Here is a 27324-nt window from a genome sequence, read left to right as displayed (position 1 = left end):
AAACCTTCTTCAACACTAACTAAATTCAAGGTAGTAGCACGTACTACCCCATCCTTTACAAGAAAAGATAGTGTCACAATATTATCCGTAGTGCTGCAATTGGATGTGTTAAACTCATTTGGAAGAAGAGAATGATGTTCTTTTCTTCTGCCCATTGTTAAAGTTCCTTTAGTAGTATCCTGGTATATTCTTTGCCGTCAATTTCTAACAGCACTATTAGATGGTAGAAGCTAGAAGGATCTGAACTATTGCAGTTGTTTTTAAAAAGAGGGCATAAAATGGAACCACACAATAATGTACAACAGTACCCACTGAAAATGAAGTCCTCAAGGGAAATGCAAAACAGACTGCTCTGGATTAAATTTGGTCCCGAGCCCTGCTTTGCCTAGATATGCTTTAGCATGTCTTTAGTGCTCCCTGCTTCAATTAGGTGACTGCTATTGATTCCTTGATATTTAATATCTTTATGGAAGTATTTCAAACACAGTGTGAGGGCAGATGAGATTCCAAGGCCAACCTGTCATCATTGTAAATATTTAAGATGCAATTATCCCACAATTTCCTAGACTTACAGTGTTTTCATTCTAAGTTTTTTCATAATCATCATTTTGGTTTATATAATTCCAAAACTTGGTGTTGTATAGCATTTTAGGACCCTAGTGTAATTTTCCCGATTCAGGCCCTTATATAGGTATAAATCACCATGTCCTTATATAGGCATAGAAATCATAACCATATTTAGACATAGCTCATGCAGTCCAAATACAGCATGGCTACTTCCACTAGTCCTGAAAATCCACAACGATTTCTTGGAAAACTCGGCTTCAGCAGTTAGGGACTTCCCCTTGCTTGAATATTGATTGGCCCAAGAACTCATGGAGTTTTCAAAGAACTAAGACTCTTTGATGACGTTATTATGTCCACCTTTACGTCAAATTCGGCACCTTCAAGGTATAAATATGCCCACACTTGCCCAAGCAAACACACGGTGGTTTGGAGCAGTTCGACTATCTATTTGCCAGACATATCTCGCTACAGCAAGTGCCGAAGGAAGCCGACCCTCCAGGAGACGCACTAAGAGAGACGCTGTCTTTTCTCTTGCCGAGAAATCCAGCTCCAGTGTTTCCAAGCTACCCTTGCGGGTTGTTTGGAAATCGAGTCCTGAGACTGACCTCCTTCATTCATAACCAAGGTACGGAGCTGATTAGACCCTAAGAGAAATCTTGGATAGATTCTTGGCAAAAGAACACTAAACTTATGCTACACCACACTTACTTCTTCCCTCGTACTAGACTTAGGTTAGGTACATCGGTGTAGGCGTATTTTAGAAGCACCAGTTGAGTACTTTTACTCTTTATTTATTTATGTATGTATTTTATGGCTTAGAAACCATACCATGCTTTTACAGTATTACTTTATAATACTTTTCTTGCTGTATGCATTATACGTTACAGCCAGTATCGCGATTGTAGCAGTTAATTTCTTCTGCGTGAGAAAGAAAACTGTTCAATTAACACTTTTATTGCAAACGTCTGTCTCTCTATTTCTCTGCACCTCTGATGAAACGAAGCATGCACGAATGACTGAGTAAAATGTCTATCTATTGTTTCCACGACTCTGAAGATCAGTTTTATCTTGGGGAAACAAAGTTGTCATGTTTATGCGGTTGTCAGAAACTAATCCCTTCTTGTGAATTCAAGAAAGTTTCTAGTGACCTCTGAGCTAGCTGGCACACACAATTAAGTTTAATATATTCGATAGAGACCTAGTAGACATAAGTCCTACGTCACTTCTATAGGATACATTATTCCAATGCGCCAAACCTATTGGGAATATAGGAGCTACACTACATTGGTTCGGTCTTTAAGTCTTGAGATCTTAGCAGCACGTGTATAACTCACTAAAAGCAGTAGTCTAATCATTTCTTTTTTCAATTTTCATATAACGAGGATTGTTGAAGCAATGCGTATTGCCTTTGCTAATTCATATAACTCTGATTCCAGTGTGCATAGCCAATGTGTTTTGAACTGTACCCATATCTTGAAGATGTATAACTGTATTGGTATTATGTTGACTGAAAACCAATAAAGAAAATAAAAAAAAGCCTTGAGATCTTAAAGATGACTTGGAATTGATTATAAATATATTCTTCTTTTCTTCCCACAGTCCTCTCTCATAAATGGCTTTAAACTTTTTGCAAATATTTTCCTCTGTTCTACTTTTTAGGTCTTTAATTCCTGTGTGAACCACTTCTTGCTCCCTGCTTGTATTGTCCTGTCAGTGAGAGGGACGTTGCTGTCCCTTGGCATTTCTACTTGTAGTGATCATTTTCAGCCACAACCGGTGGCCTTTATAAAGGCACTGTAAACCCTAGAAATCTGTGTTTTACTGCCTGTGTACTAACTGCTCTTTCCATACTGTTAGCTTCCCTGCATTTCTTGTGTTCCATCTTTACTCCCCTTAGTCCATTGTAACTAACATTGCAGTTTATCAGCTCGCATTTTCACACAAATCTAGAGTTCTTACAGTTGGCTGGTGGCTGTCCAACCTTTCTACAATTGAGTAATCAACACATTGTGTAAAAATAGAGCAATGAGATAGGTATAGTCTAAAATAGGCCATCTTCCATATGTTGTAAATTTATCACACAATGCCAAGGATATTACATACAAACAGGTGAAACAGTCATCTTTTTCTTTACACAATAGGACAGATTACAGATGGGTCAAAATGGCTCTCTGTTGGACACAAAGTTTCTTTCAGATATACCCAGAAAATGGTTGAGGAATATTAAATTAAATTCCCAGTTATGATCACTTCCAGCCCTGAATAATGATGCACACGTTTCTCAATCTCTTCTAAGAACTACTTCACAGCTGCCTTTTGATCTATGTTGTGTATTTCTAATTGAGTACTAATTACTAAGATGTAGTACAATTTTTTGTTTATTTCAATATTTTAAAATATAGCTGCTAGAAAGAAGTGAGAAGAGTTTAATGGCTTTAAATTGACTTTAATGGCTGTTGATATATTAATGGACAATTCTTCTGATGGTCTACCATATTTACTATATAATACTGCTAGTATTCAGAACACTTGCTAAAATGTTACAAGAACCATGTCTTTGCACCTGGTTTCCTGGAGATACACTAAGTGCCCTTTTCCTATAAAAGACGTTATGTCTGTGTTGTTTTGTTTTGTTAAGCCATAGACATTCCACAATAAAATGGTTATGACGCTTGGACATGAACTTGTTGCTTATTTTCCGAATTGGTGCGCTAGGTGTTTTGGCTTACACTAGACCCTAGCATTAATGGGAGCCAGCTCTAGTCTTCGTCTCTCTTAGTTGCAGCATTAGAAGTCACATAGCAGTGTTGTTGTGTATTGTGATGTGAACTGCACTGTTTACATTGTATGGTATATCAATAGCTCCTGTGTTCCTTTAAGGATACAACAGTGCCCCTTTGTATGATAACCTTTTTGTTGAAAGAGAGTCAAAACATTGGGATATTTTGAATCTCCCTTTTGTAGATTCTCATCCACCAATCGGCATACTCTTCCTTAAATCTGAGCAATAACGCAGCTATTTTAAGTGATGTGATAAAATGTTTTCCTTAGTGGAGTGACCGAATTAGTTACTTCTGAGCTGGGAGTAGTTAGAATCTCATTGAGAGTGCCTTCTCAGTAATTGCGGTATTATGAGATATAAATTCATGGGTAGACTCATTCCACCTGTGTGTAAATATGGGATTAACTTTGGTGTCTTAGGGGTTGTCCTGTTTTTGTAGGTGTTATTTATGTTTGCTTTATTAGATTTTTTGGTCTTATCCTTCTTACTTAATGGTTTAAGGGATGTGTCTAGATTTTTTATACATTTGTTTTGTAAATTATGGGTAATTTGCTTTTCCTGAGCTGTGAAGTTGGTCATTGATAACAGCTTGTTTTGCTTTCTTGGTGCTATTTTTCCACAAATCCACCAGTGTTGCGTGGTTAGCCTAAGTTGCTTTTGGTGATGCATTTACACATAACATGTTTAACGTCTTACTGTCATCTATTAGCTGTTTACGGCATTACTTGTAAGGTACAGTGCATATCAGTTATCGGAGTGCATGCACATTTACATTGTTGATACAAAATCCTCCAATTGGAGATACAGGTCGCTAGAAACTGTAAGAGATATACTGTTAGTTAAATTTTTATATTAATGTGCTTGTATTCTCTCGCCTCTGATATACTTTCCTTGGTTTCGATGCTTGCTCTATGAAGCATGGATACTGAATTCAGCTAGCTCATCATCTGAGATCTTCATTGTTGTGTCTCTTTTCAAGGTCCTTTTTTGTTATTCTCTTGATAAACCTTGGCACTTGTTAGTACTGTTATATAAAGTTTTGATTTCTGTCGCATGTATGCTGCTTCAACCTCATATGTGAAGAAAATGTATAAAAGTGAAGGAAATTAGAGACGGAGTTAGCATTAGAAGCGCAGTTGCTGGTTGCTTGGTCAGGCAAAGCTCGGTCTCACTGAGCTGCAAACTTGCTTTACGTTTGCGCATTATTGCTTAATGAGCATGTTGTAGACTTGGAGCTTGGAGAGATATTTTTCTTCCACATGGTTCATTCATTTGATTCTGAAAAGTTACTTACTGAGAACGTTTATCATTTGATGGAAAGTTCTAGATTTTAGTGTCAATTAAAAGTATACAATGAAATAAACATAATAAATAAAAATGATGGATACTCACGATGGTCTGCCAGGACAGCCTAAGGGTCTGTAGGCGGTCACAGCAATGCCTTTAGACTGGCAGTACTCCACAAGCTTGACCTGGGTTAGGTATGGGTGGCACTCAACCTGAAAGTAAACATAAATCAAGTCAACCATTATGCTAGTAGAAGATGAGCATGGGAAGCACTGGTTCAACAATGCTGAATTTTACAGTCATTTGGTGTTAAAGCACACTGAAACTTTAGTCCCTGTAATAACATCTTTACTTATATTTATTCTTTTATCAAGTACATGCCAATACATTACCTAACAACTTTACCAAAATATTCTCAGTCTTCACCTGTCTTTCAGCCATAAAATGATGTATTTATATCAAGCTTGCATTAGCACTTCTCTGGTCATGCCGTCTATCTGGGGTTCGGACATGTGCCCCCTACTACTCCGCTTATTTGCACTACATTACTTTAGTATGTATCATTTATGACTGCCCTGGATTGCAGCTCCATTACCCGTCCATTGGAGTTCCTATTTTTAATTCTAGAATGTCATTGAAGTGAGACTCCCTTCTTCAAGTTCCTTACCTCCCCCTTTTGTCATTTCCATACCCTTTCATATCTGGCCATGTGCGATTTGGTTTTACCATAGATTCAGTTTGGTTTGGTTTCAGCATTCTACCATGGATTCAAGGTAGTCTACAGTCAAAGTCTATGTCAGTTATTTTAACTACGACCATCCACTTCTCTAAATCCTCTTAATCTTTTTTTGTCAATTCTACTAGTCCTGATATGGGGTTCTTCTGCAGGAGCCCATTGCATAAGGTCATTTTTCCCCAGACCTCCCCTATTGGGCTAAAGGGATGTAGCAAGTGTATGGCTAAGCGGCGGAAAGTCAGCAGGGTTTCCATGGTTATAAACCTACATCTCATTTGACTGCCTTTGGATGTAGAAACTATTACTATCTTGACTATATTACTACATATGTATATATATATATATATATATATATATATATATATATATATATATATATATATATATATATATATATATATATATATATATATATATATATATATATATATATGTATATATATATATATATTAATAGTTCCATGCTTGACTGTTAGTTGAGAGGCGTTTTCGTGATGGGATGCTGCTTGGTCATAATAATCCTCTTTCAGAATTCAGCTATTATACTACAGGACCACAGAATACATATACAATTTGTGCTCACTTCTCCACAGCTAAGGCAGTGTCTTATTTTAGAGTAGTAAATCTTGTTTAACTTTAGAGTGTTCAGGTAAGGTCTATGTTGGATATTTTATTGTACTAATTTGAATATAGCCTTGCTTGATACACTAGCATCCCTACAAATGTTTATATAGTTCATCATCAAACACACTTTATTCGGTTTCTGCATAAAACCATAAAAGTATTCTAAAACCATACAAAGTATAAAAAGTGTACTGATACAATGTATTTGTACAGGAATCACATAAATAACAAATCTCAACGAAAAATCTCATGCAATGCATAAAAATATATTATGAAGTGCATATACAGTAAGTCATTGGTAGTAAAGAGCAGAAGGGAAAATGAACCCAATGTCCCTAACTAGCCTATGTGTATCACCGGGATACCTAATAGAGAACTATGCCGTCATTTAAAAGAAATATCAATTAATCACTGCAGGCACTAAGCTTCACTGCTGATTTCAGAAAGTTAAGAACAAATAGAATAATGTGACCAGATAGCAATTTTAAATAAATAAAAGCTGGTCGCACCTGCTTAAACTCCAACCTTTTTAAAATAGGGATGATAAAAGTTTTCAGGGGAGTCACATATAACTTACAAAATATAAAAAAATTAAGCATGTCCTATGGAGACTCACAGTCGCAGCCAAAGGACTCTAGGATCTGGTCTCTGTTACACCCCCATGGCGTTGCCAGCAGGAGGTGGAAGAGATCAAAGTGAAACCTAGTCAGTAAAAAACGTTCATAGGTGCTAAAAGGCCGCAGGAGATATGGATCTATCGATTGCATGGTTTTCAGAAAAATGAATTTACGAACACTAAGGGGGTCATTAGGATGGCGGTCGGACTTTGCCCGCCCGCCATCCTCACGGGGATTGGGACCGCCCGCCATAAGGGCGGGGGTCCCGTGGGGGGTATTAGGATGTGTCCGCCACAGTGGCAGGCACATCCTGCATTTTTAGCATTGTGGCGGGCGGTGCTCTCAGCACCGCCCGCCACAATGCTTAAAATGCATCAATGCATTTGTATAGACAAAGCGGCAGACACCGCGTGGTGCAGGGGTGTACCACAGGCACCCCCTATGTGCACCCCCCACCTCTCCTTCACTCTGGGGGCCCACAGGGAGCCCCCAGAGTGAAGGCCGCATGCCTTTCCGTGGCGGCATCGCCGCCGTGGAAAGGCATCCACAGCAGCCCATCATAATATGGCTGGCGGTGTCTATTAGACACCGCCACCATATTAAACCTTTTCCGCCCCGGTCACCTTGCGACCGGGGCGGAAAAGCAGCGGACAGTCTTTCCATCCGCCACGGTCCCCCCGCCATCCTAATATGGCGGGGGGAATATAGGTGCGGATGGCGGGGGCAATCCGCCCGCCATCCTAATGGGCCCCTAGGTTTCCTCAACTCACGCTCTTCCCTCTCTAGTCTCCTCCCACTACAAAAAGACTCCCGCACCCAGACCAGGTCTATCTTGGTCACCAAGTCTGGGTTGGTGAATAATTCAACTCTTCCCAATATTTCAAAACCGCTCTTTATATAGTTAAGCCATGGAATATGATGAGCATAATCAAGAGCCATACACTCCTTCTAGATCAATTTACTTAAGGAATGTTAAACATTACCAACATTACCATTCTGATCAACAGGTCAGAATGATAGGACACCCCCAGTTCTTCATGTGTCACCATATTAGAGATTCCCTGGGGCATGCCTAAAGACGTTTCAAAAAGGTATTCTCAGCCAGTTGTAACTCGTCGATATCAACATGACCCCATATTTCCCTACCATAAGAGGCTTTAGTAATGCATTTTGCCTGGTATAGCTGCAAGGGTGCTGCAATCTGTCTCCTAGCTAATCTGGAGGAAAAACTAAAAACAGCTGAATTTACGCTCACCAAGTCTCCCCTCTTTCTCCGTTTTAGTGGCCCACATTCCATCTGGTCATATATTAGGACCCCTAAATATGAAAAGACGTCTGTGCAGGGAACCTGAGCAGATACAACCCTAAATCGATAAAGCTTTCTAGGGCGAGGTCCCACCTGCACCACGTAGGATTTGGAGTAATTTATTGACAGATCCAAATCCACCATAAAAGAGGAAAAAGAGTTGAGCAATAATTGCAGCCCTCTTGATGTCCTAGACATGAGGACCACGTCATCCACATACAATAAAACTGGCCTTCCACGCTGACCCACCTGGGGGTCATCTACCTTGGGTTACAATAAAAAAAAATCAGATTATTAATATACAAATTAAACAGAAAAGGGGCTAAAATACACCCTTGGCGTACTCCTCTTTTTATTGTAAAATGGCAGGAGACCCTAAGGTCTTGAGAAAATCTTACCTGAGCCTTTGTTGCTTTGTGGATGTCCTCCAAAAAACAAACAATTTTGCCATCCACCCCGATGGCCAGCATGATCTGCCGGAATTTAGCCCTATTCACATGATCAAACGGGGATGACAGATACATGAAAGCCAAATAGATGGTACAGGGTCGAGCAACTGTGTATTTATGAGCATCATGAATAGGGTAAGGCAATTGGCTACGGTAGACCGCCCATGACGGAACCCATACAGGATGTCCATTAAAATATTGTAGTCCTCTGCCCAGCTTGTCAGCCTACCTAGAAGAACTCGGCCCACCATCTTAACCACAGAATCCAGCAACGATATTGGTCTATAGCAATGAGTGATATCTCTGTTACCTCTTTTAAAAACTGGCACTATGGTGGAAGTGGCCCATGATTCAGGGGGACCTGATTTTACCGCTGGTTCATAATTGCTGTGAGGACGGGTGCCCAAAAATGTAGGTCGGATTTATTAAGATCCGACGGAATACCGCCAGGACCCGGGAATTTATTGCTTAATAGCCCAACAATACCTTTCTTAACCTCTTCTACCTTTAAAACCAGTCCAGAAGTCCCTGCCTCACAACCATATGAACTATATATATATATATATATATTAGGGGGATACTAGAACATAGTTTCGAAGTGAAGCACCCTATCCTCCTCTGTAATTTGGGCACCCATCGCATTTCTTACATCTTCATTCTGAAAGGAGCTATTTATTATACTCCAAAACGTAGAGCTATTCCTAAAAGTGCTAACCTCAATTAACTCCCTCCAGACATCCTCATTTAGCATAGCCCTGCGTCTGGCCAATTCTGTCTTATACTCCCTTCAACAGGTTCTAACTAGCGTGTAATCTCTTGGGCTCTTACTTAATGCTTCTTCAACTTCCTGGCTGCCCGGGAACAATAAGAATCAAACCATCTAGGGACCTGAATAAAGGGTCGCCGTGTGGGGGCATTGAGGAAATCACTTATTTTAGCAGAGCACACATGATGGTAAATGATTCATAAAATGCCTCAGAGAGTATATGGGGCCAAATTTAACCTTCTTCCACCATCCTTTGAACTCACTACCTGGCTGTCCCCAGCCCCCCTCTATGAGCCTATAAGGGCCCACTAAGATAAACACACAAAGGGTTGTGATCACTATGTATACTAACCAAGATGGTAAATCCTGTGGTTAATTCAAGAGGAGGGTTGATACCAAGATAAAATCATCATTATCATCATCAGAAATCTTTATTTCAACCAAAAATGGCCATAAAAGCACAAATAAAAAGACTACATTACATTTAGTTAAAAAAATGCTAAAAAGTAACTTTTCATTCATAGCGTTATCATAACTATTGCCTTGGAAAAAACGCCAACCAGGAGAATAAAAACATGTATTATGATCAAAATCCATTGTCATCTTATTTGGCCTTCTAACTTGCACCACAGCCCAAATTATTGTTTAGGTGAGATGAGGATGAAGTGCTTGTGCATCATGCGGCCACTCTAGGGGATCATGGCTCCATTTTCCTTCTGCTTCAGGCCACAGCCCCACATTGTTGTTTAGTTAGAACAGTCATAAAATGTTTGTACATCATATAGACAAACTACGAACTATTAAAGTGCTTGTGCATCCTACGGGCCATCTTGAAGATTAATACATTATCTAAAATATTAAATTCATAAAGGACCCATATATAGGTGGAGCGTGGCCATAATCTCACCTAACAACAATAGACAATCCTGCAAAGCAGCAATGGTCAATATCTATTTTGAACAATATAGTTAAAAAGTTTTCTTAAAACAATTATAGAATGGTTACTTACAATTTACAAAGATACCAATAAGAAACTAGAAACTGGGCCCCTTGTGGAAAGTGTGATACAGTGTATTGGCCCACACTAGGGAGATAACTTTAAAATGGCACTACGAACACACCACATTGAGAATAAAAAACGGGAGACAGAAAACACAATAGATGGGTGTGTGTCATATTTCAATAACCTGTATGCCTCTCTACAGTGTCTAACTCCCAAATTTCTACATATCTGGCAGAGCCAGCGTGTCCTTGCCTTTTTATAACCATGGCAAATAAAAAATACATGAATGTCTGTCTCCTATATATTGCTACAAGCTGGGCAACCCCGATCAGATGTGTCGGCCCACTTACTAGTAAATGCCGCAGTGCGAGCACCCAGTGTCTGAACTGAAGACATAATTGTTTGGCCAAGATTGGCTGGATATCATCCAAGACTGGTTCTAGACTGTAGTGGTCTTTTACTTGTAGAAACTTGAGTGTTAAACAACCGACCTGGGGATTCCCTGTGGCCTGAATTAGTTTGTATTCCCTATAGCTCTCCACCAGGGTATTGCTGTGCATAGCAAGGCAGGTTTTTTCTGCATTGGCCCACAGGTTACCGCTCCCTATTGCAACGCGGGTATTCCTAATGTGTACAAGCCAGGCGAGCTTGCCCGCACCTTGAAGCCTCAGCACTTCACTTAGCTCATCTCTATAGACTGACAGTTCAGGGGTGCTCCAGAGACGATGCCAGAATAAAATGGGTCTGAAATCAGAAATTGATCTAATCCCCAGGTCCATTCTGAGTGGTATAAGGGGGGAGCTGGGGGAAGACCAAGGAGTTTCCTAGCAAAAGATTTCTCAGAGTTTACCAAGGAGCCCAGTGGGGGCGATGGCCCCAGATTTCAACACCATAAAGAGCAGCAACCCTGGCCTGTACTTTGTAGATTTCAACTGTAGGACTAGGACTTTCTTGGGAACAGCTTCTATATACCTTAGTTAGCCCCCCGTAGATTGTGCTAGGTTTAGCCTTGCCCTCTGCATTTGCGCTCCCCACTCCAGTTTTTCTGTAAGCGTGATGCCAAGATACTCAAAGATGGAGACCTTCTCTAGTGGTTTTCCGTCTAAACAGGGATTTGGACGAGGACTAGTACTTGCATTGAAGACCATATATTTAGTTTTTTGTAGGTTGATTTCCAAGCCTCGGTTTCTGCAGAAAGAATGAAAATTGTTAAGGGTCTTCTGGATTGCCATGGTTGATTTAGACAGAAGAAGGGTATCATGCACGAACATCATCGCCAGAATTTTGCGGTTCGCAAGTTTGGGGGCATCAATGTCTAGCTCTGCGGTATGTGACTCAACTAGGCTGTTAATAAAAAGACAAAAGAGTGTTGGGCCAGAACGCAACCTTGGCGTACACTTCTTTCTACCGGCAATTGAGCAGTTAGGTCGCCATTTTTCCCATACCTGATTTGGGCATAATTCCCTTGGTGGAGGCGTTCCAACAAATGACAAAGATAGGGTGGGATGCCCAAATCCAACAGGAGTGCCCACAGTTTCCTCCTTGGGACCAGATCAAATGCGGACTTAAGGTCCGCAAAAATCAGGTAGAGGCTGCCACCCTCTAGAAGTACACACTTCCAGTATAACATTTGGAGGCTAAAATGTGATCAATTGTTGAAATCTTGGCTCAAAACCCAGCTTGGAGGGGACTAAGGGGCATATTATCAAGGACTGGTGTTAAAATTATCGCCATTTTATCGGCAGGAAACTGCAGATAAAACGGCGATAAGGGGCTTGATAATACGCCCTTGTTAATTCCCATAGAAGCCCAAATTAACACCACAACATGGGCTTCTATGGGAATTAACAAGCGCGTATTATCAAGCCCATTATCCTCCTTTTATCGGCAGTTTCCTGATGATAAAACTGTGAAAATTTTAACATCGGTCCTTGATAATATGCCCATGAGTACCTTGTGCTCATCCATCCAGCTCTGCAGCCGTCCAAGAAGGACGCGGGCAAATAATTTTTGACTTACGTCAATTAGACTAATTGGGCGGTAATTTGCGGGTAGGAGTGGCGATCCCTTTTTAAAAATGGGTATAAGTTCGTCCCCAGCCCAGGTGGTAGGTATCGCCATTCCACAGAGTATGGCATTGAACAAGGAGCACAAGTAGGGGATCCAAATGGCGGGTTCAGAGCGAAAAAGATTGCTTGGGATCTTGTCAAGCACAGGGGCCTTGGACGGTAGAATCTTATGTACTGCCTCTGATGTCTCTTTTAAAGTGATGGGTGGGGCATTTATTTTGTGTGACATAGAAGTGGTGCCCACTGGAACATCTGCGTCGACATCCCTCACATATAGGGCCCGATTCACAGACCTAACTTAAGACAAAGTCCTAAACTTACTACTTTTGGTATTCACAGAAGTTAGGATTTTTTCTTAAGTTTGTCTTAAGACAGACTTAAGACAGACTTAAGACAAAATCCTAACTTAAGTCTGTCTTAAGTCTGTCTTAAGACAAACTTAAGACAAAATCCTAACTTCTGTGAATTCTAAAAGTAGTAAGTTTAGGATTTTGTCTTAAGTTAGTTCTGTGATTCAGACCCATAGTGATTGAAAATGTATCCTACATTTGCTCTAAGCTATGTTGGATTCTACTGCGCTTTTGGATTCCTCTGATCCAGTGTTCACTATATTCCAGAAAGTTTGTGTAACCAGGGGAGCCCGTTGCCCCAACGGTTAAAGTCCCCCAGAACCCTTGACACACCCCTCTTGTCTCTACAGCCGCCCGATCAGCAGCAGGACTGGTGGCAGACTGACGTGCCGTGGCAGGCATCCGATGACGAAGAGTGCGGCTCCTTTAACTGGACGAAGGAGGGAGAGCGGGCGGAATCAGACGTCACGTCAAAAGCTGAGGTGAGGCCGGATCAGGTGTGCTTGTACACCGGAGGACGTTGGAATCGAGGAGAAGAGGCAAGTGAGTTGTTGCAGGAGGAAGACGGATCATTGGGAGGAGCAGCGAGAGTAGAGGAGCTGACCGAACGAACATCAACGGGAATCCAGACAGAGAGAGAGGAGCCATCGGCGCTACGAGAGCCAGGAGGCCAACGGCAAAACGAGCCGCCCAGCCGCACGCCAGGAGGAGGCGTGTGGCTCCGCGAGGTACGGGGTCGTATAGCGGGTTGGATGGGACGCAAGGGCGGGTCCGTAACGTGACCACTACCCTTGGTTGTATTCCCAGTGTTCCCGTCCCTGCACTGACCTACCCTTTCCTCTCACTCGTATACGAGCTGTTACACGGTTGGTGTTTCCCTCGCTCCCTGCCCCTGCACTGAGAGTTCAGGGCACTTGGACTGATACTTGTCCTCTCCTTTTCTCCCCGCCTCGAGCGTGACCTGGCATCATGGAGCCGATAGAGACGAGACACCGGAGAAGCCCCACCAGAACAGCAAAGGCCGAAGACGTCTCAAGGAGGAGAAGGCGGACGGACCGAAGTCGTTCCCCACGGAGAGTGTCCTCTCGCATAACTTGCACAGACTACCTCTTGTCTAAAATAAAGTCACCGTTAACGAAGACACATCTCTTGCCCTTTCCTACCGCTACCGTTACAGTTTGCATGTCATTTTCACTTAGGGCGTTGTACAGGGTATTCCCTTTCTCATTTTCTCATCTTTTTTTGCTTGTAAAAATGGCTTTAATATGTAGCACCCTTTTCTCTCTAATCAAGGGCCTATCATTCTTTTTAATTGCGACAATAAGATCTGACTTGGCCTTATGGCAGCTTACATTGTACTATGGATGTCTTGAACTTCCAACCCCTTTCATTTTTTTGACTGGGTAGAATATATTGGCCAAACTGTTTACTAGGTTTTGATGGTTATTAAATATTTCGGAACGTGAGTTTGGAACCACATCAATCCCAGTTAAATGTTCCGCTGTCAAAAGAAACGGAATAGATGTGTGATATACTAGAGCCATTTTGGCTTCAGATTGGCAAAAATCGCCCCAGCACACTCTCCTCCTGCAATTGCTCAGTTGAAGCCTGTGATCTGCTGGTGATGATAGTACAGACACATTCTTGTCACAAGGTGAGATAACCTCTAGTGTAAGAGCATTGTGGTGACTATCGATACAGGGCACAATATTGAAGTCTAGCACCCTGTGCAATGATGTAGAATCTACCAAGATGTAATCTATGATAGATGTTTGCCCTGGTATCAAAGGTATGATGCCCTGTTGTATCTGATTTAGTGCGTCCATTGCAAGCTCTCAGGGAGTGTTTGAGTATAAGAGTATTCATTTGCAACACTAGTGAGGACCATGCATGTACTGGGGGGATGTCTGGCTCCGGGATAGCCCAGTGGAGATCTTCATCACTTGAGTTGTCAGTCATCCATCCATTCAGTGGTTCATACTGACAATTAAAATCCCCACCCATTATAACCCAAATATGTTCAGGAATTGATGGAAGAAAGAGTGTTAGTTGCTCAAGGATTGGGAATAGTCATTAATCAAAACGATTCTGATCTTCGTGGAGAAGGTTAAAAAAATGCTAAGAATATCCCGGGATGATGTCTCTATCTGGTTTCATTGTGATAATCAAGTAGAAAAGGACAGTTGTATCTACAGAAACCATTGGTTCACTTTGACAACCCTCATAGACGCTAAAGATTTTGACGATGCGGTATATTTGTTTTTCCGCCCCTCATCTAGCGACACGGCATAGTCATTGGGTGGTCAAAGGTAAAGTATGCCTGCCTCACCCGAGGCACCTCTGGAGAGTGTAGAAGTGTCCAGAGATCAAAAGGAGAAGGTTCAATGGCCAAACTACGAGGGAGTTTTCTAAAAAACAGTATAGTCACCATGAACAAATTTATTAAAGAAGGTGAATACTGTAGGCTAAAATCAAATGGGTATATTCGATAATCGTGTAACTAGATTATCATATGTAAAGTTTTTTTTAAAAGTCGACATGTTTCAGCTCCTAGTGGCCCAGAAGGGTCGGCAGAGCCAGCACAGACAACTTCTGCAACACACGTGGCTTTGACCACAACACAGCGGCCCTTAGCACCCTGAAGAGGAACTATTTCCCAGGCAAACAGGATAACGTATCCATGATTGCCAATAAGCATTTGAATACTGCACAAGTTGTGTAAGTAGAACTTCTTTGTATGTGTCCTGACGAAAGCTCTACCGACCCTTCTGGGCCACTAGGAGCTGAAACATGTCGACTTTTAAAAAAAACTTTACATATGATAATCTAGTTACACGATTATCGAATATACCCATTTGATTTTAGCCTACAGTATTCACCTTCTTTAATAAATTTGTTCATGGTGACTATACTGTTTTTTAGAAAACTCCCTCGTAGTTTGGCCATTGAACCTTCTCCTTTTGATCTCTGGACACTTCTACACTCTCCAGAGGTGCCTCGGGTGAGGCAGGCATACTTTACCTTTGACCACCCAATGACTATGCCGTGTCGCTAGATGAGGGGCGGAAAAACAAATATACCGCATCGTCAAAATCTTTAGCGTCTATGAGGGTTGTCAAAGTGAACCAATGGTTTCTGTAGATACAAGTGTCCTTTTCTACTTGATTATCACAATATTGTCCTTGGGGAACTGAACGGGACAAGTATTCCTCATCCCTCTCTTTTGATGAACGCTCTATCTGGTTTCAGACACATCCCAAGTGCACACCAACCCAGGTACATAATCTCCCTGATGACCTTCCCCTGCCCGTGCTGGATGCTGTAATGCTAAATTTAGCATAGCCCTCTCTGTGAGTGTCCGGCCTAGCCCAGGTTTCCTAGAACATGCATAACTCATCAATGAACGAACCCTATTCTGGATTGTCCAGTTTGGGGATGAGACCTGCTATGTTCCAAGAAAGGTATTTTAACCTGGGTGGACCCTTGCAAACTTCAGGATTTAGGAGGCGATTGCCCTGTTTTGCTGTTAGGCTTCGAGGTGCTGAGCTTATCGCCTTCGGCCTAGCTAGGTGTGGGCATTTACTGGTGGCGGGGGAGGGGGCAGCAGTGTTGTCTATGTTGTTTACAGACACACACAGTTGTACTATAGATGAACATGGGGTCTCCAGGGGTGATCAGATGTAATTTGGGTGTTAGCAGGTACCTTCCATCCTTTGTTATCTGCTCCACTCTCTACCCCCTTCTTTTCTCCTGGCCCCTGCCCTAGTGTCATCAGCCCCCGACAAAGTGTGCCCCTCCAATTTTGTTAGAATTCCTGTGTGGGAACTCCCTACACATGGGCCAATCCACCAATTTCAGTGAATCAAATCTATTTGAGAGTGGCAGATTATAGAAAAGTGTGCTAGGGTGGTGTGTACCCCTGGGGGGCCGACACTTGGTCTGTTCCCACAACCCCCTCTCAAGACCATCCTGGTTTGTACATACTGGTATAATTCTGGGGGGTAAAAATAACCCAGTGGGAAAGCCCCTATCCCCCCCCCCCCCATTATATGGTTCCCCTCTAAGACTGTTTGGACAATGTTTGGCGACCTAAAATTTATCACAACGCAGTCCCCTGTGGCAGTTTTTGGCCTCCAGCCTACCCATACCACCCTGCGGGTCATGAGTATATCATCTGAGTTCTTGTATGAAAAATTTCGATGCCTGGTCAACAAGAAAATATATTCATTTTTAAGTGCCAAATGAGATTCCCTGGAGCCCTTGATCGTCCTTTACAATGGCCCTCATTTGGGCCTGCATGTCCTTGACCAGTGTATGTACCCAGGGTGGTTGTGCCAAGCCTTCCTTCAAAGCAGGCCCCATCTCCATTGCTCCCAGATCATCAGGCACCAGGCGTTCTGTGGGGGGGATTCTTGCATCTAGATCCAGTGTTTACCGTTGTCTTATGTTTCCTTGTTCATGGTAGAACAGAACGAGTTTGTTCCACGGTCACTTTGGGGGCCGGTGACTTGCAAGTTTTAGTACGTGGGTTTATGTGGTGGGTGGGTGAGTCTAAGGCCAGAGCTTGAAAAACGAGTGGGTCATTCTGGTTGGGAAGAGGTGCAACAAATCTGTGCCCAGCGATAAACGCCGTTCTGGTAATTCGATTTCCATTGCCACTACACCTATTGCCCTTTGGAGCATCCTGTCATTGGAAATTTGCTGGCGGGGCTTTGCGTTTTGGGGGGATTGGAGTTGGGATTTGCCCTCACCAGTGCGCTCTCCCATGATTTTTAATGCGCCGTTACGATGGAATTATTGCCAAATATTTGGCCCGCCTACCATCGACCAGACCTTCACTTCAAAAAGTTAAAAAGAGTGACCGGTCTGAGGTGGGCAGTTTTGTCAGAAGCCCCCAATACACGAAGGCGATCCTGAGTGGGAGTCAATACAATCCGGACTCAATACGATGATAAAATACAGGCAAATCTGACCTTAGCTCCAGAGGTCTGGGAGTCTAGCCTTAGGGAAATTGCCAAGCCCAGCCACTTCGGGACTCTGACGGGCTCAGACGGGCCAGCCCGCACGCGTCCCGCACTGTGGGAGCCCCTGGGCGCTTTTGTAGGTGCCTCCTGGCGCAAGAAAAACGTTGGCAGCGGGATGCCGCAGGGGACGCTGGGGAGTGTAGCCCAGCACTCCCCGGCTCCTGGTCCCAGTCCACTGACCTCCTCAAAACTTTGGGCCCCCAACGGAGGGTAAACAAACAAACAACAGCAGGACTTTCCACACTGCGGGAAGCCCTGGTGATTTTGTAGGCGCCTCCTGGTGCAAAGGAAACTTTGGCAGCTGTAATGAATGCCCCAGGGGACGCTGGGGAGTGTAGTCCAGCACTCACTGGTTCCCGGTCCTGGTCACCAACCTCCTCGAAGCTTTGGGTCCCCAACGGAGGGCAAACACACAAATGAACCACATCCACTCCTAACAAAAACAGTGTTATGGCCTTGCTACGAGGACCTAATGTGCACATAGGTGAAGATAAATCAAATTCATGTAGAAAACGGTTAAGTAAATCGCCTAGTGCAGTGTGGTCAAACTGAATCCACCTCGCACGTGGGCAGCCCAAATCCATCAGACTTGTGGATCTCCACATAGGTGAGTATTAAAATCCCCAGCAATCAGAACATTTTTACAAAACTACATTAAGAGGTTTCTTTAAAAAGGAGCCAAACATAGAAATGTTACACACGTCCTTAGCACAAGACATTACGTTATAAAAATTCAAGAGACCCAGTTTATGGGACCCATTACACAACAGCAAAGACTGTATACACGGGCTCTCAGTCGGCAACACAGATATCTTACACTCTGTTGCCAAGGAAACATAAATTGCAAGACTACTTCTCGATCTTCCTCAGGATGAAGGAGTAGCCGGAACAAAAAAAGACTTATAACCCTCCAAGAGAAAACTATTCCTGGTCAGCCATGTTTCTTGCAATCTTGCAATAAAATCTATGAGGGGTCAAGAAGCTTATTAGCTAAGACTGCAACATTCCATGATGTAAAGTTGCAGTCTATTCCACCCAAAGTCCCATCACTTTGCCGAGATTTGCCTGGCTGAATATTTGTTATCCCCAGTTCCACAGAAACAACCCCACTAACTCAATCACAAGTGTCCAAAGTGCCTAAGGGTGCAAAACGATTTGATAACTCCATAAGAGATGGAACAAGCTGCTGCCTGCCTTGTGATGTCCAATGAGTATGGTTCAAATGTACTTTTCTGGACCTGAAGGGAGAGTGGGAGGACTTCTGCCTGTCAAACGGGGCCCTACTGTTATGAGACATATTGTTCCAACCAGATGACTCAGGTTTATAGAAGAATCCGAGAGTAAGGGCCATAATAGATGTTTGGGTACCAAAAGGGTTGTTAATTGATTCTGTAGCCAGAATGCTTCCTGCAATATGAAGTCTATTAAAATTGATATTGACACAGTCTTCCTTGCAGGACTTATAGGAGCTACCTACCCAATAGACCCATCGCACCATGTTTATGTTTTTTTCCACCCTTGTACCTAAGGCAGTATTACAGGACAGCCAGTGTAGGACTTTGTTCTTCGGTTGGAAATAGTTTTCCTTAACACCCTGGGTGAGAGCGAGGTGGCACATTCCCCTGGAGCACAACATAAGGTGTTAATTCTGGTGGAAGATGTATATCAACAAGATTCTGATCAGGACTCCCCCCTCTGCCCAGAGATGACTCTCCTGCTCTATTACTCTCAGGGATGGTTTGATTTAGTGTGGGTGCCCTTTCCGCAGGTCCTAAACTTAAACCAGAACTTAGGACCGTGTGGTTCTGTGAGGAAGACGGGGACCGAGGGTTCTGTGGGCAACTGATGGCGAAATCCATAGGTCGCTTACACGGGGGAGATGGATGCTTCTTGGTGTTTAAATGAGAAGTTGCCAGATTAGGTCCTTCGGTTGCCAGATGACCCGATGTGATCCTTGGTTCCATATTAAAGGCCTCCCTCCTTGAAGGGATACAAAATTTGAGGTCAGAAAGTCCCTTTTCTATTGAAGTCAGACGTTGAAATAGTGAAACCAGTATCGAATTCAATGTAACCTTAACTGAGACCAGAAAGGATTTTAGTATACTTGCCATGTCTGCCTTTGTGATTACTTGATCAATTGGTAACTTCTGGCATGTCACCTCAGCTCTCGGTCTTTTGGCCTTTCCCCCAGACATTTGGCCGTTTCTTTTGCTAACTGATCCTTGACTGGCCATCTCTACTCCTCCTGTTTCCCCTTGCGTGGCAAACCCAGAAGTTAATTTTTGCTTAAAAGGGCTACCGGCCACACGATTTTAAGTTGGGGATACTTCATCCCCCCTAGTATTATTGACCACAATAGAGGGTAAAAGAGGTAAGTGCTGACCTGCCATGCAGCTGGTCAGGCCCTCTGATGCTTGCACTCCTGGTCTATTTGATGGATCATCAACGTTGTCTGAGATTGTGTGTGTCCAGGCAGGATTAGGATGAGGGCGATTTACAGGGGCTTGAGAAAGACGCCGGACTACCAGCTCTATCTCTTTGTCAATCACTCCTGCTGCCCTCTGTAGAAAAGAATCCATAGAAATACTACTGAGCCTGTCACAGCCCTCCCAGAATCCGTAGTCACCTTTCGTTTCCCTATGGGAGACCCAAAGCAATATTCACTCAGCGCTCTTCAGCCGCGGACTTGCAAATGAAAATGTAACAAAGCTTGTACTCTTGATTGTTGAGCAAAAAATCCCACAGGAGACTGCTAGCACGGTCACATATAATGGAGGCCTCAAATGCCTTGGAACCAAATCTTTACCTGGATGCTGTGATACTACAGTCAACGGCAAAAATGCAAATAATGAAAACAAGGGAACGCTACCTTCCCAACCTGTTCCTCTGACCTCGACCCCATTGATGAGGGGTTTACCTTTCCTCATTCTCGGATGACGGCAGGTGGCGCTAGAGAGGAGAGCAGAGAGTGCTGCCAGATCGTCGCTGAGGGAAAGCGGAGCGGGGCAGTGCGGTCACGGCAGAGCGGAGCAGTGCGGTGTTTTTGCCATCAAAGGTGACCGGGCCGAGTCCGGGAGTTAGCAGCAGCAGCCGGCAACGGTAACGGCAACCGGAGACACTGCAAAACTGCAAAAACTGCAAAACTGTAACTCTAAAATCCGCGGCTTCTGGCGGCTTTCTGGCTTTCTGGCGATTCCCCACCCCCAGCCACAGCACAGCAAGTCTATGCGGGGGAGCAAGATCGAGCAGAGGGGTGAGGGGTTAATTGGCTGACTACCCCCCCTAGCCAGCTCAACCCAGCCCAGCTCAAACCCAGCTCAGCACAGCCCCACAGCCCAGCCCAGTGAAGGCGTCGACAGCACCGGCAGTACCGGCAGCACCATCACCAGCAGTACCAGGCAAGACCGGGCGGCACGGGCCTGTACTAGGGTAACACCAGGCATACACATCAGGACCAAGCCGGTGAGTGCTGTGTTGGGGGCGCGTGGGCGGGGCACCAAAAAGGACCAAAAAGGACCAGTGTTTTTTGCACCAAAAAGGACCTGCGTATTTGCAAGCAACCCAGAAAAATAACAACCAGGGACTAGACCAAGCGGGGAACCTGGGCGTGGCCAACATTACACCTCTCCGAAACCTCTCCGAAACCTAGACAGAGCCCGGCTGGAGGGAGTAGGGCCGTCGGCCAGTGTGCACCCTGAGCTGCCCCAGCTTTTTTCCCCAGCTTTTACCTTCTGCCGCTCGTTTGTATCCCAGGGTCAAATAACCCCAACATGAGATCTGGAACGATCCGAGGGGACCAAACGAACAAGGGAGGGCAAAATAGGCGGAAACAAAATCCTAAGCGATCTAAGGGGGAAAAAGGGGTCCAAACAGATACATCTAAGTCTATAGCGAAGAGCCCAGCACTGGACATAATCGACTTAACGGACTTAACGGACTTAACTGAGGCTGAGGCAATACAGAACCAATCTGCCATGAACAAACTAACAAGCGATGCGACTAACAAAGAAGGGAGTACTAAAATGAATAAAACTTTGGCACAGCCAAAAATCTACACAAAATTCTGCTTTTTAAAGAACCCAGGGACGCTTTACTCTCAAAGATCAACAAAGTATCAGACCTTCAATCGCCTCTTGAACCACTCCAACTAACTCTGCATCACCAGCCCAGTGACAAGCAGCCCCGACTGGACGACGGCAACAGCAGTAGGATTGGCAATAGTAAAGGAGACAAAAACATAACATCTATAACATCACCCCAAAATACATCAACACCTCAGCGCAATGACATCCAACCAGGGCAAAAGCCCGAAACGGCGGGTACTCCGGCAGGACGGAAAACGACCATAGACGCCAACTTAATCCAAGTACACTGGCCAAATGAAGCCAAGGACATGTCGCCATCAAAACTGGAGGAGTATATCTTTAACATCAATATCAACAGCAACATCGAGAGTGCCAGTACGAGCAATGATTTTGGCCACGGAGGCATATGCGATAAAGGAGAGTGTAAGAGGAAAGAAGAAACTGCTATCGCACTAGCGCGGCCAACAGAAACGGATTCCTCATTAGCAGTCTTTGACATCACAAACAACGAACCCACACTAGCACCCAAGGCGTCAGAAGGGACGCGGAACAAAGACACAATCCAGAAGAATCTCACCCCAGAGGTGATTGAAATCTCTTCTTGCCTAAGGAAAGAGGAGTGGGAGGAACTTATAATGGCTTACCCTAAAGATCAGAGTATAAGCAGGACGGCCAGTGAGACATCAAAAAGTAGAACGGCCTGCATGCAGACAAATACAGCAGGAATGGGCAGGCCAGTAATAGCGCAACTCCACAAAGATCCACACGTGTCCCAAGAAGCGGGGCCTAAAGAGAGTCAAGGAAACCAGGATGCAACTCCAGCACAAGCCAGCCAAGAAAGCGTATGGCCCAGTCTCCTCAACACAGTACAACTTCTGGTGGATACAGTACACTACCATTCAGAAAAAATGGACACCCAACTAACGTTATTGGACACGCTGGCTGTATTCGAGGTTGCAATAGATGGAAAGCTGGGCACGCTGAACTCGCTTCTCCAGAGTAAATTCGACCAACTTGAGGATACCAAAAGGAGAAACGGCATTGAGTGTGATTGTGGCCCAATCATTGACAAGCTGGCCACCCTGCCGAGATTAATGACAGACTTATGCGGTCAGCTCAAACGATCTGCCGAACACAGTCAGAAGATCAGCTTCGACGCACAGGGGTGCCCTAAAGCGAATGATTTCGGAAAAGTGACCACTGTAAAAGCAGAGGCGGCTGAAGCAGACATCGCCCTCAACAAGGATACAGCTGTCGAACGGCATGACAAAACATCGATGACTGGCACCCAGGATCACCTCAGGAAGAAAGAGACAACCCAGGACACAGGGGAGAATAGCCAATAAAAACTCCTGCAGTGGGAGCAGATGACGACGCTGACATAAACCTGAAATTAAACGCAAAACAGAGGCGTGCGAAAAAACGTAAAGGGAGGAAATACAAGCCTTGCTCGAAACGTGAAGGCTTTATGCAACTCTTTGGGCAAATTAACCCTGCAGAACAAAGCACGAGCAATCTGGCGGAAGCAACAACTCCAAATCGTGATCACGACGAAATGAGTGGCACACCTGAGGATAATGCCCAAAAATAAACACAAGCTCAGGGATACCAGCAGCTGATCCACCAAGTAATCAAGTTGCTTTATCTCAACACTGTGGGTCCATCACTCCACCAGTTGACACTGAATCACGGAATTGGCAAACACATAGTATCCAGCCTCGTATAGAATCCATGGGAAACCCAAAAGCCTTTACAAGCCCAAGGGGAGATAATACAGGAAGACAAGATGTAGGACTCACTGAACAATAAATACTAACCATCACCAAAGCGACCGTGTCAACTCATCTACAGGCAGGCCAGACTGTGATAACAACTGCTCCTGTAGCCCTGATTTCAAATACGCAGCATCCACGCTGCGTAACCTCTGGCTTAACCGTAGGTGAAAGGGATCAAACCTCAGCATGGGAGCGCAACCGAGAGGGCTATCGAGCATTAGCAAACACAACAAGTGGAGCGAAGCGGACACCACTACTAAATACGGACAACGTATCTGGGGGCGCAAGCAACCAAGGAAAAGATTTGGATGCCACATGGCTCACCCCAGACTTTACATCTGGGGGCACAAGCAACCAAGAGAAAGATTCGGATGCCACATGGTTCACCCCAGACTTTACATCCAAAGGAAGCCACGATATCCTCAATAGAGGCAATATCCCCTCACTGTCATCCGTGGCAAGCTCTGACCTGAAGTCTATTGAATTTATAGCGGTGGAAGGCACAGGAAAAGAGGCGACGAAGGCGATTTGGGCTTCGGCTGACCTGGCACAAAAGATCCTTATGGAATCCGAGACCTTTAAAAAATGGGGCATTACGATGAAGCCTTTCACAAAGCCAGGATATCCGGACGTCCTGTGCTCTGAGAGAAGCCTAATCTCGAGGGAGCACGCAGAAGGCAGTAAAATCTCGGTCCTTAGGGGCGCAGCCGGGCCAAGCTGTATTGGCAGTAATGGGTTCATCGAACTTGCTCTCGGTGAACAACACGGAAGACAAGCTCCAAACGGGTGGCAGGAGCAAAGACGGTTCGTGAGAACCATAACAAACAGCAACTGACATGCGGTGCGGACAACAACGGAGCACCCACAGAATCAATTGTGTATATGCTCCTGGAATATAAATGGCCCAGCATCTAAAATGCTGGATTTGGATTTCATAGACTACATTCGGTTCTTTGACCTAATTGCGCTACAAGAAACTTGGCTTGCTGAGCCCCCGCACCTTCAGGGGTACCTACGCTTTTTTCTGGCGCCAAGAGCTTAGCCAAGTATGGGCACTTAAGAGGAGGTTTGGCAATATATGTGGCTACAACTAGCTTTGTGATGGTAAAAGAAACCGGGCCCTCGGTGACAGCTGCACTCGCAGTTAACCTGACTCTGACAACAGGCTCAGGCAACGCAATTAACAACTGCACCCTGGTCAATGCTAAAATTCATTCCAAAGGAAAGAAAAAAGTAGCGGAGGATTTATATGCCTTCATAGAAGAGTGCATCACGGGGGGAAAAACTAGGAACCTAGTTCTCACTGGGGATTTCAACCTCAATCTTATGGGAACAACACAAGAGGAGGGAATAGGGAACCAAACAGATAGCGACCACTGCCCTCAGGAACTCACCATGGATCTCGCTAAACCAACTTACGAGCGTTCGACGGCTCCTAAAGAGTCCATCTATACTGTAAACTTCAAAAAAATTAAGTATTCGACTGCAACGGGAGAAATCTTGATAGGACTGGCAAAACAACATTACATGGAGCTCACAGGCCCCAATGAAGTAGCGAAATGGGTGCAGTTTACTACTGCCCTGGGGCATCATGCAACAAAGCCCAAAATGCGCACAAGGATGAATAAGCTGGGTATCCTTCCCCGAGCATATAGAGGGAAAATTAAAGAAATTAAAAACTCAATCTCTAACTTAATGAGAGCAGTACAGCTGGATCACAACAACAAAGTGAAGTCGGAACAACTTATTAAATTAAAAGCTTCGTTAAAAAAACTAAAGTGGGAAGCAAACAGAACTATAGAGGAACAACTATGGGCAACACTTCATGAGGACATAAAAAAGAACGACGGAGCAAGGTTCTGGAAAACAATAAATTCATTAATGCACCCTGCAAAAACGGAGATCACATCAAACATCACAGAGGCAAACTGGGCAGCTTATCTTGATAACCATTTTAATCGAGACCTGTCGGCTAATAAGAACATGAGCAAACCTATTTTTGGACAAGCCCAGGATGTTGGTTACACGCTACAATGGTCCCCAATCAATCAGGACACGGTGGGTGACACAGATCATATATACTGCAACACAAAATCAAACGGCAAATAAAGAAAGGAAGAAGGGAAGGTGCGCCGGGTCCAAATGGGATCCCGCCCGTCCTCTTCAAACAAGATTTGGACTATTGGGCAGCGGCATTTGAACCCCTTTTTTGGGAGATCAGGCATACTAACATCTTGCCAGACTCTTGGAAGGGCTCCATCATTGCCCCCATATATAAAGCAGGGGACAGGGGTCTCCCTCAAAACTACCGGCTAGTTGCCTTAATCGATAACGACGCGAAGTACTTTGCAGGGCTCCTATTGGAAGAACTACAGGCATGGGCCACGAGGAAATCTCTTATACCAGTCAACCAAACAGGCTTCGCCAAAGCAGTGGGAACAACAACAAACATATTGACTATGGGCATCCTCATAGACAAGGCAGAGATGAAAAAATTGCCCCTACACCTCTGCTACATTGATTACAAAGCGGCATTCGACAACATCAACCGCAATCAATTATGGAAAAAACTAAATGGCTGGGGCATCCCAAAAGTTTTGTTGGAGCTGCTAATAAACCTACATACAGACACCTGGATTCAGATTAAGTTGGGGGACGGCTCAATGCTGTCAAGGCGGATACAAACCAACAACGGCCTTAAGCAGGGCTGTGTATTGGCCCCCACATTGTTTAACCTGTACCTGGGGGATCTGGTGCCCCTATTAAACAACTGTAATTCACACTTGCCAAAATTAGGAGGCCTCAATCTACCATGCCTCTTATATGCAGACGACCTGGTGCTAATAAGCCATACAAGAGTAGGACTCCAAAACCTCTTAAATACGACCAAGAGATATTCCGAGTCAAATGACTTAACAGCGAACCTCGAGAAAACACAAACAATGACAATCAGTAAGAAAAAAAAGAACAAAGCTTTCTCGTGGTTCTGGAATAACACCCGTATCAAAGACACCTTGTCGTACAAATACCTAGGTGTGAAGATAGATAGTGGTGGCCAATTCAGCGCACAAAGGGCTAGTATAAAAGGTAAAGGCCTAGCTCTGGCAATTGCATTAAAATCATTAAACAATAACCTTTCCGGCCCTTCTCTGACTCCTTTATTACATGTCATACGTGCCAAAACTGTAACCAACACTAACTTATGGGAGTGAGGCTCACCGTGGCAGAGATGCCACAATACTTGACAATACGATCGTGTTGCATATAGAATCATCTTCAGCCTCCCAAAGCAATCCTCCCCAGCTCAGATCAGACTGGAATTTGGAATTCGGGTTCAGCTTTTGGCACAACAGGGGGCATACATCTGCACATGGGACAAAGTGAGAAAAACGACCGCAGGAACCCTGAATGAATATTTATGGAAGGAGTTAGAGCAGTCCCAAAACTCACCAGCAGCAAAATATCTGGCAAAAAGCTTAGAGGACACCGGGCTGGCAGAGCTCTGGGTGTCCCCTGCAGATCATAAAACACTTAACAAGCTGGTAAAGAAATCGATCAAGCTACAGTCGTGGGTCCAGGACAAAGCCATCCTATCAAAAAGATCTCACGCATGGATGGTATTAAACACATATCAGACACAAGTCTCCCAGCCTTATTTCGGTCTGGGTTATGCAAAAAAAAACAAATTGACTTTCTTAAGATATAGACTGGGCCTGCTACCATGCATTCAGCACCTTCCTCACTGGCTGAGATCGAAAGCAGGAACACTATGTCGGCTATGTGGCAACGGGGCAGAAGACATGCTGCACCTGTTATGCTCGTGTGAGGAATTGCAAGAAGAAAGGAAGTTCCTGCTGAAACGCCATTTTATTCTACATGGGGTA

At 44.2% G+C, this 27324-nt stretch overlaps 1 protein-coding gene across 2 annotated transcripts in view; it reads right to left on the bottom strand.

The window, feature by feature from the left end:
* The window catches only part of LOC144797636 (aldo-keto reductase family 1 member B1-like), a 375986-nt gene that overhangs the window by 192520 nt on the left and 156142 nt on the right, over positions 1–27324 (bottom strand). For both annotated transcript variants that reach the window (XM_078668370.1, XM_078668448.1), the window contains exon 6: positions 4742–4848. In XM_078668370.1, the coding sequence (XP_078524496.1) occupies positions 4742–4848 (107 nt within the window). The remainder of the gene's footprint in view (positions 1–4741; positions 4849–27324) is intronic.

Source organism: Lissotriton helveticus, chromosome 1_1, assembly GCF_964261635.1.
Source record: "Lissotriton helveticus chromosome 1_1, aLisHel1.1, whole genome shotgun sequence".
Classification (NCBI taxonomy): Eukaryota; Metazoa; Chordata; class Amphibia; order Caudata; family Salamandridae; genus Lissotriton; species Lissotriton helveticus.
The sequence above is the reverse complement of the archived record's forward strand: the minus strand, read 5'-3'. Positions and strand labels throughout refer to the sequence as shown.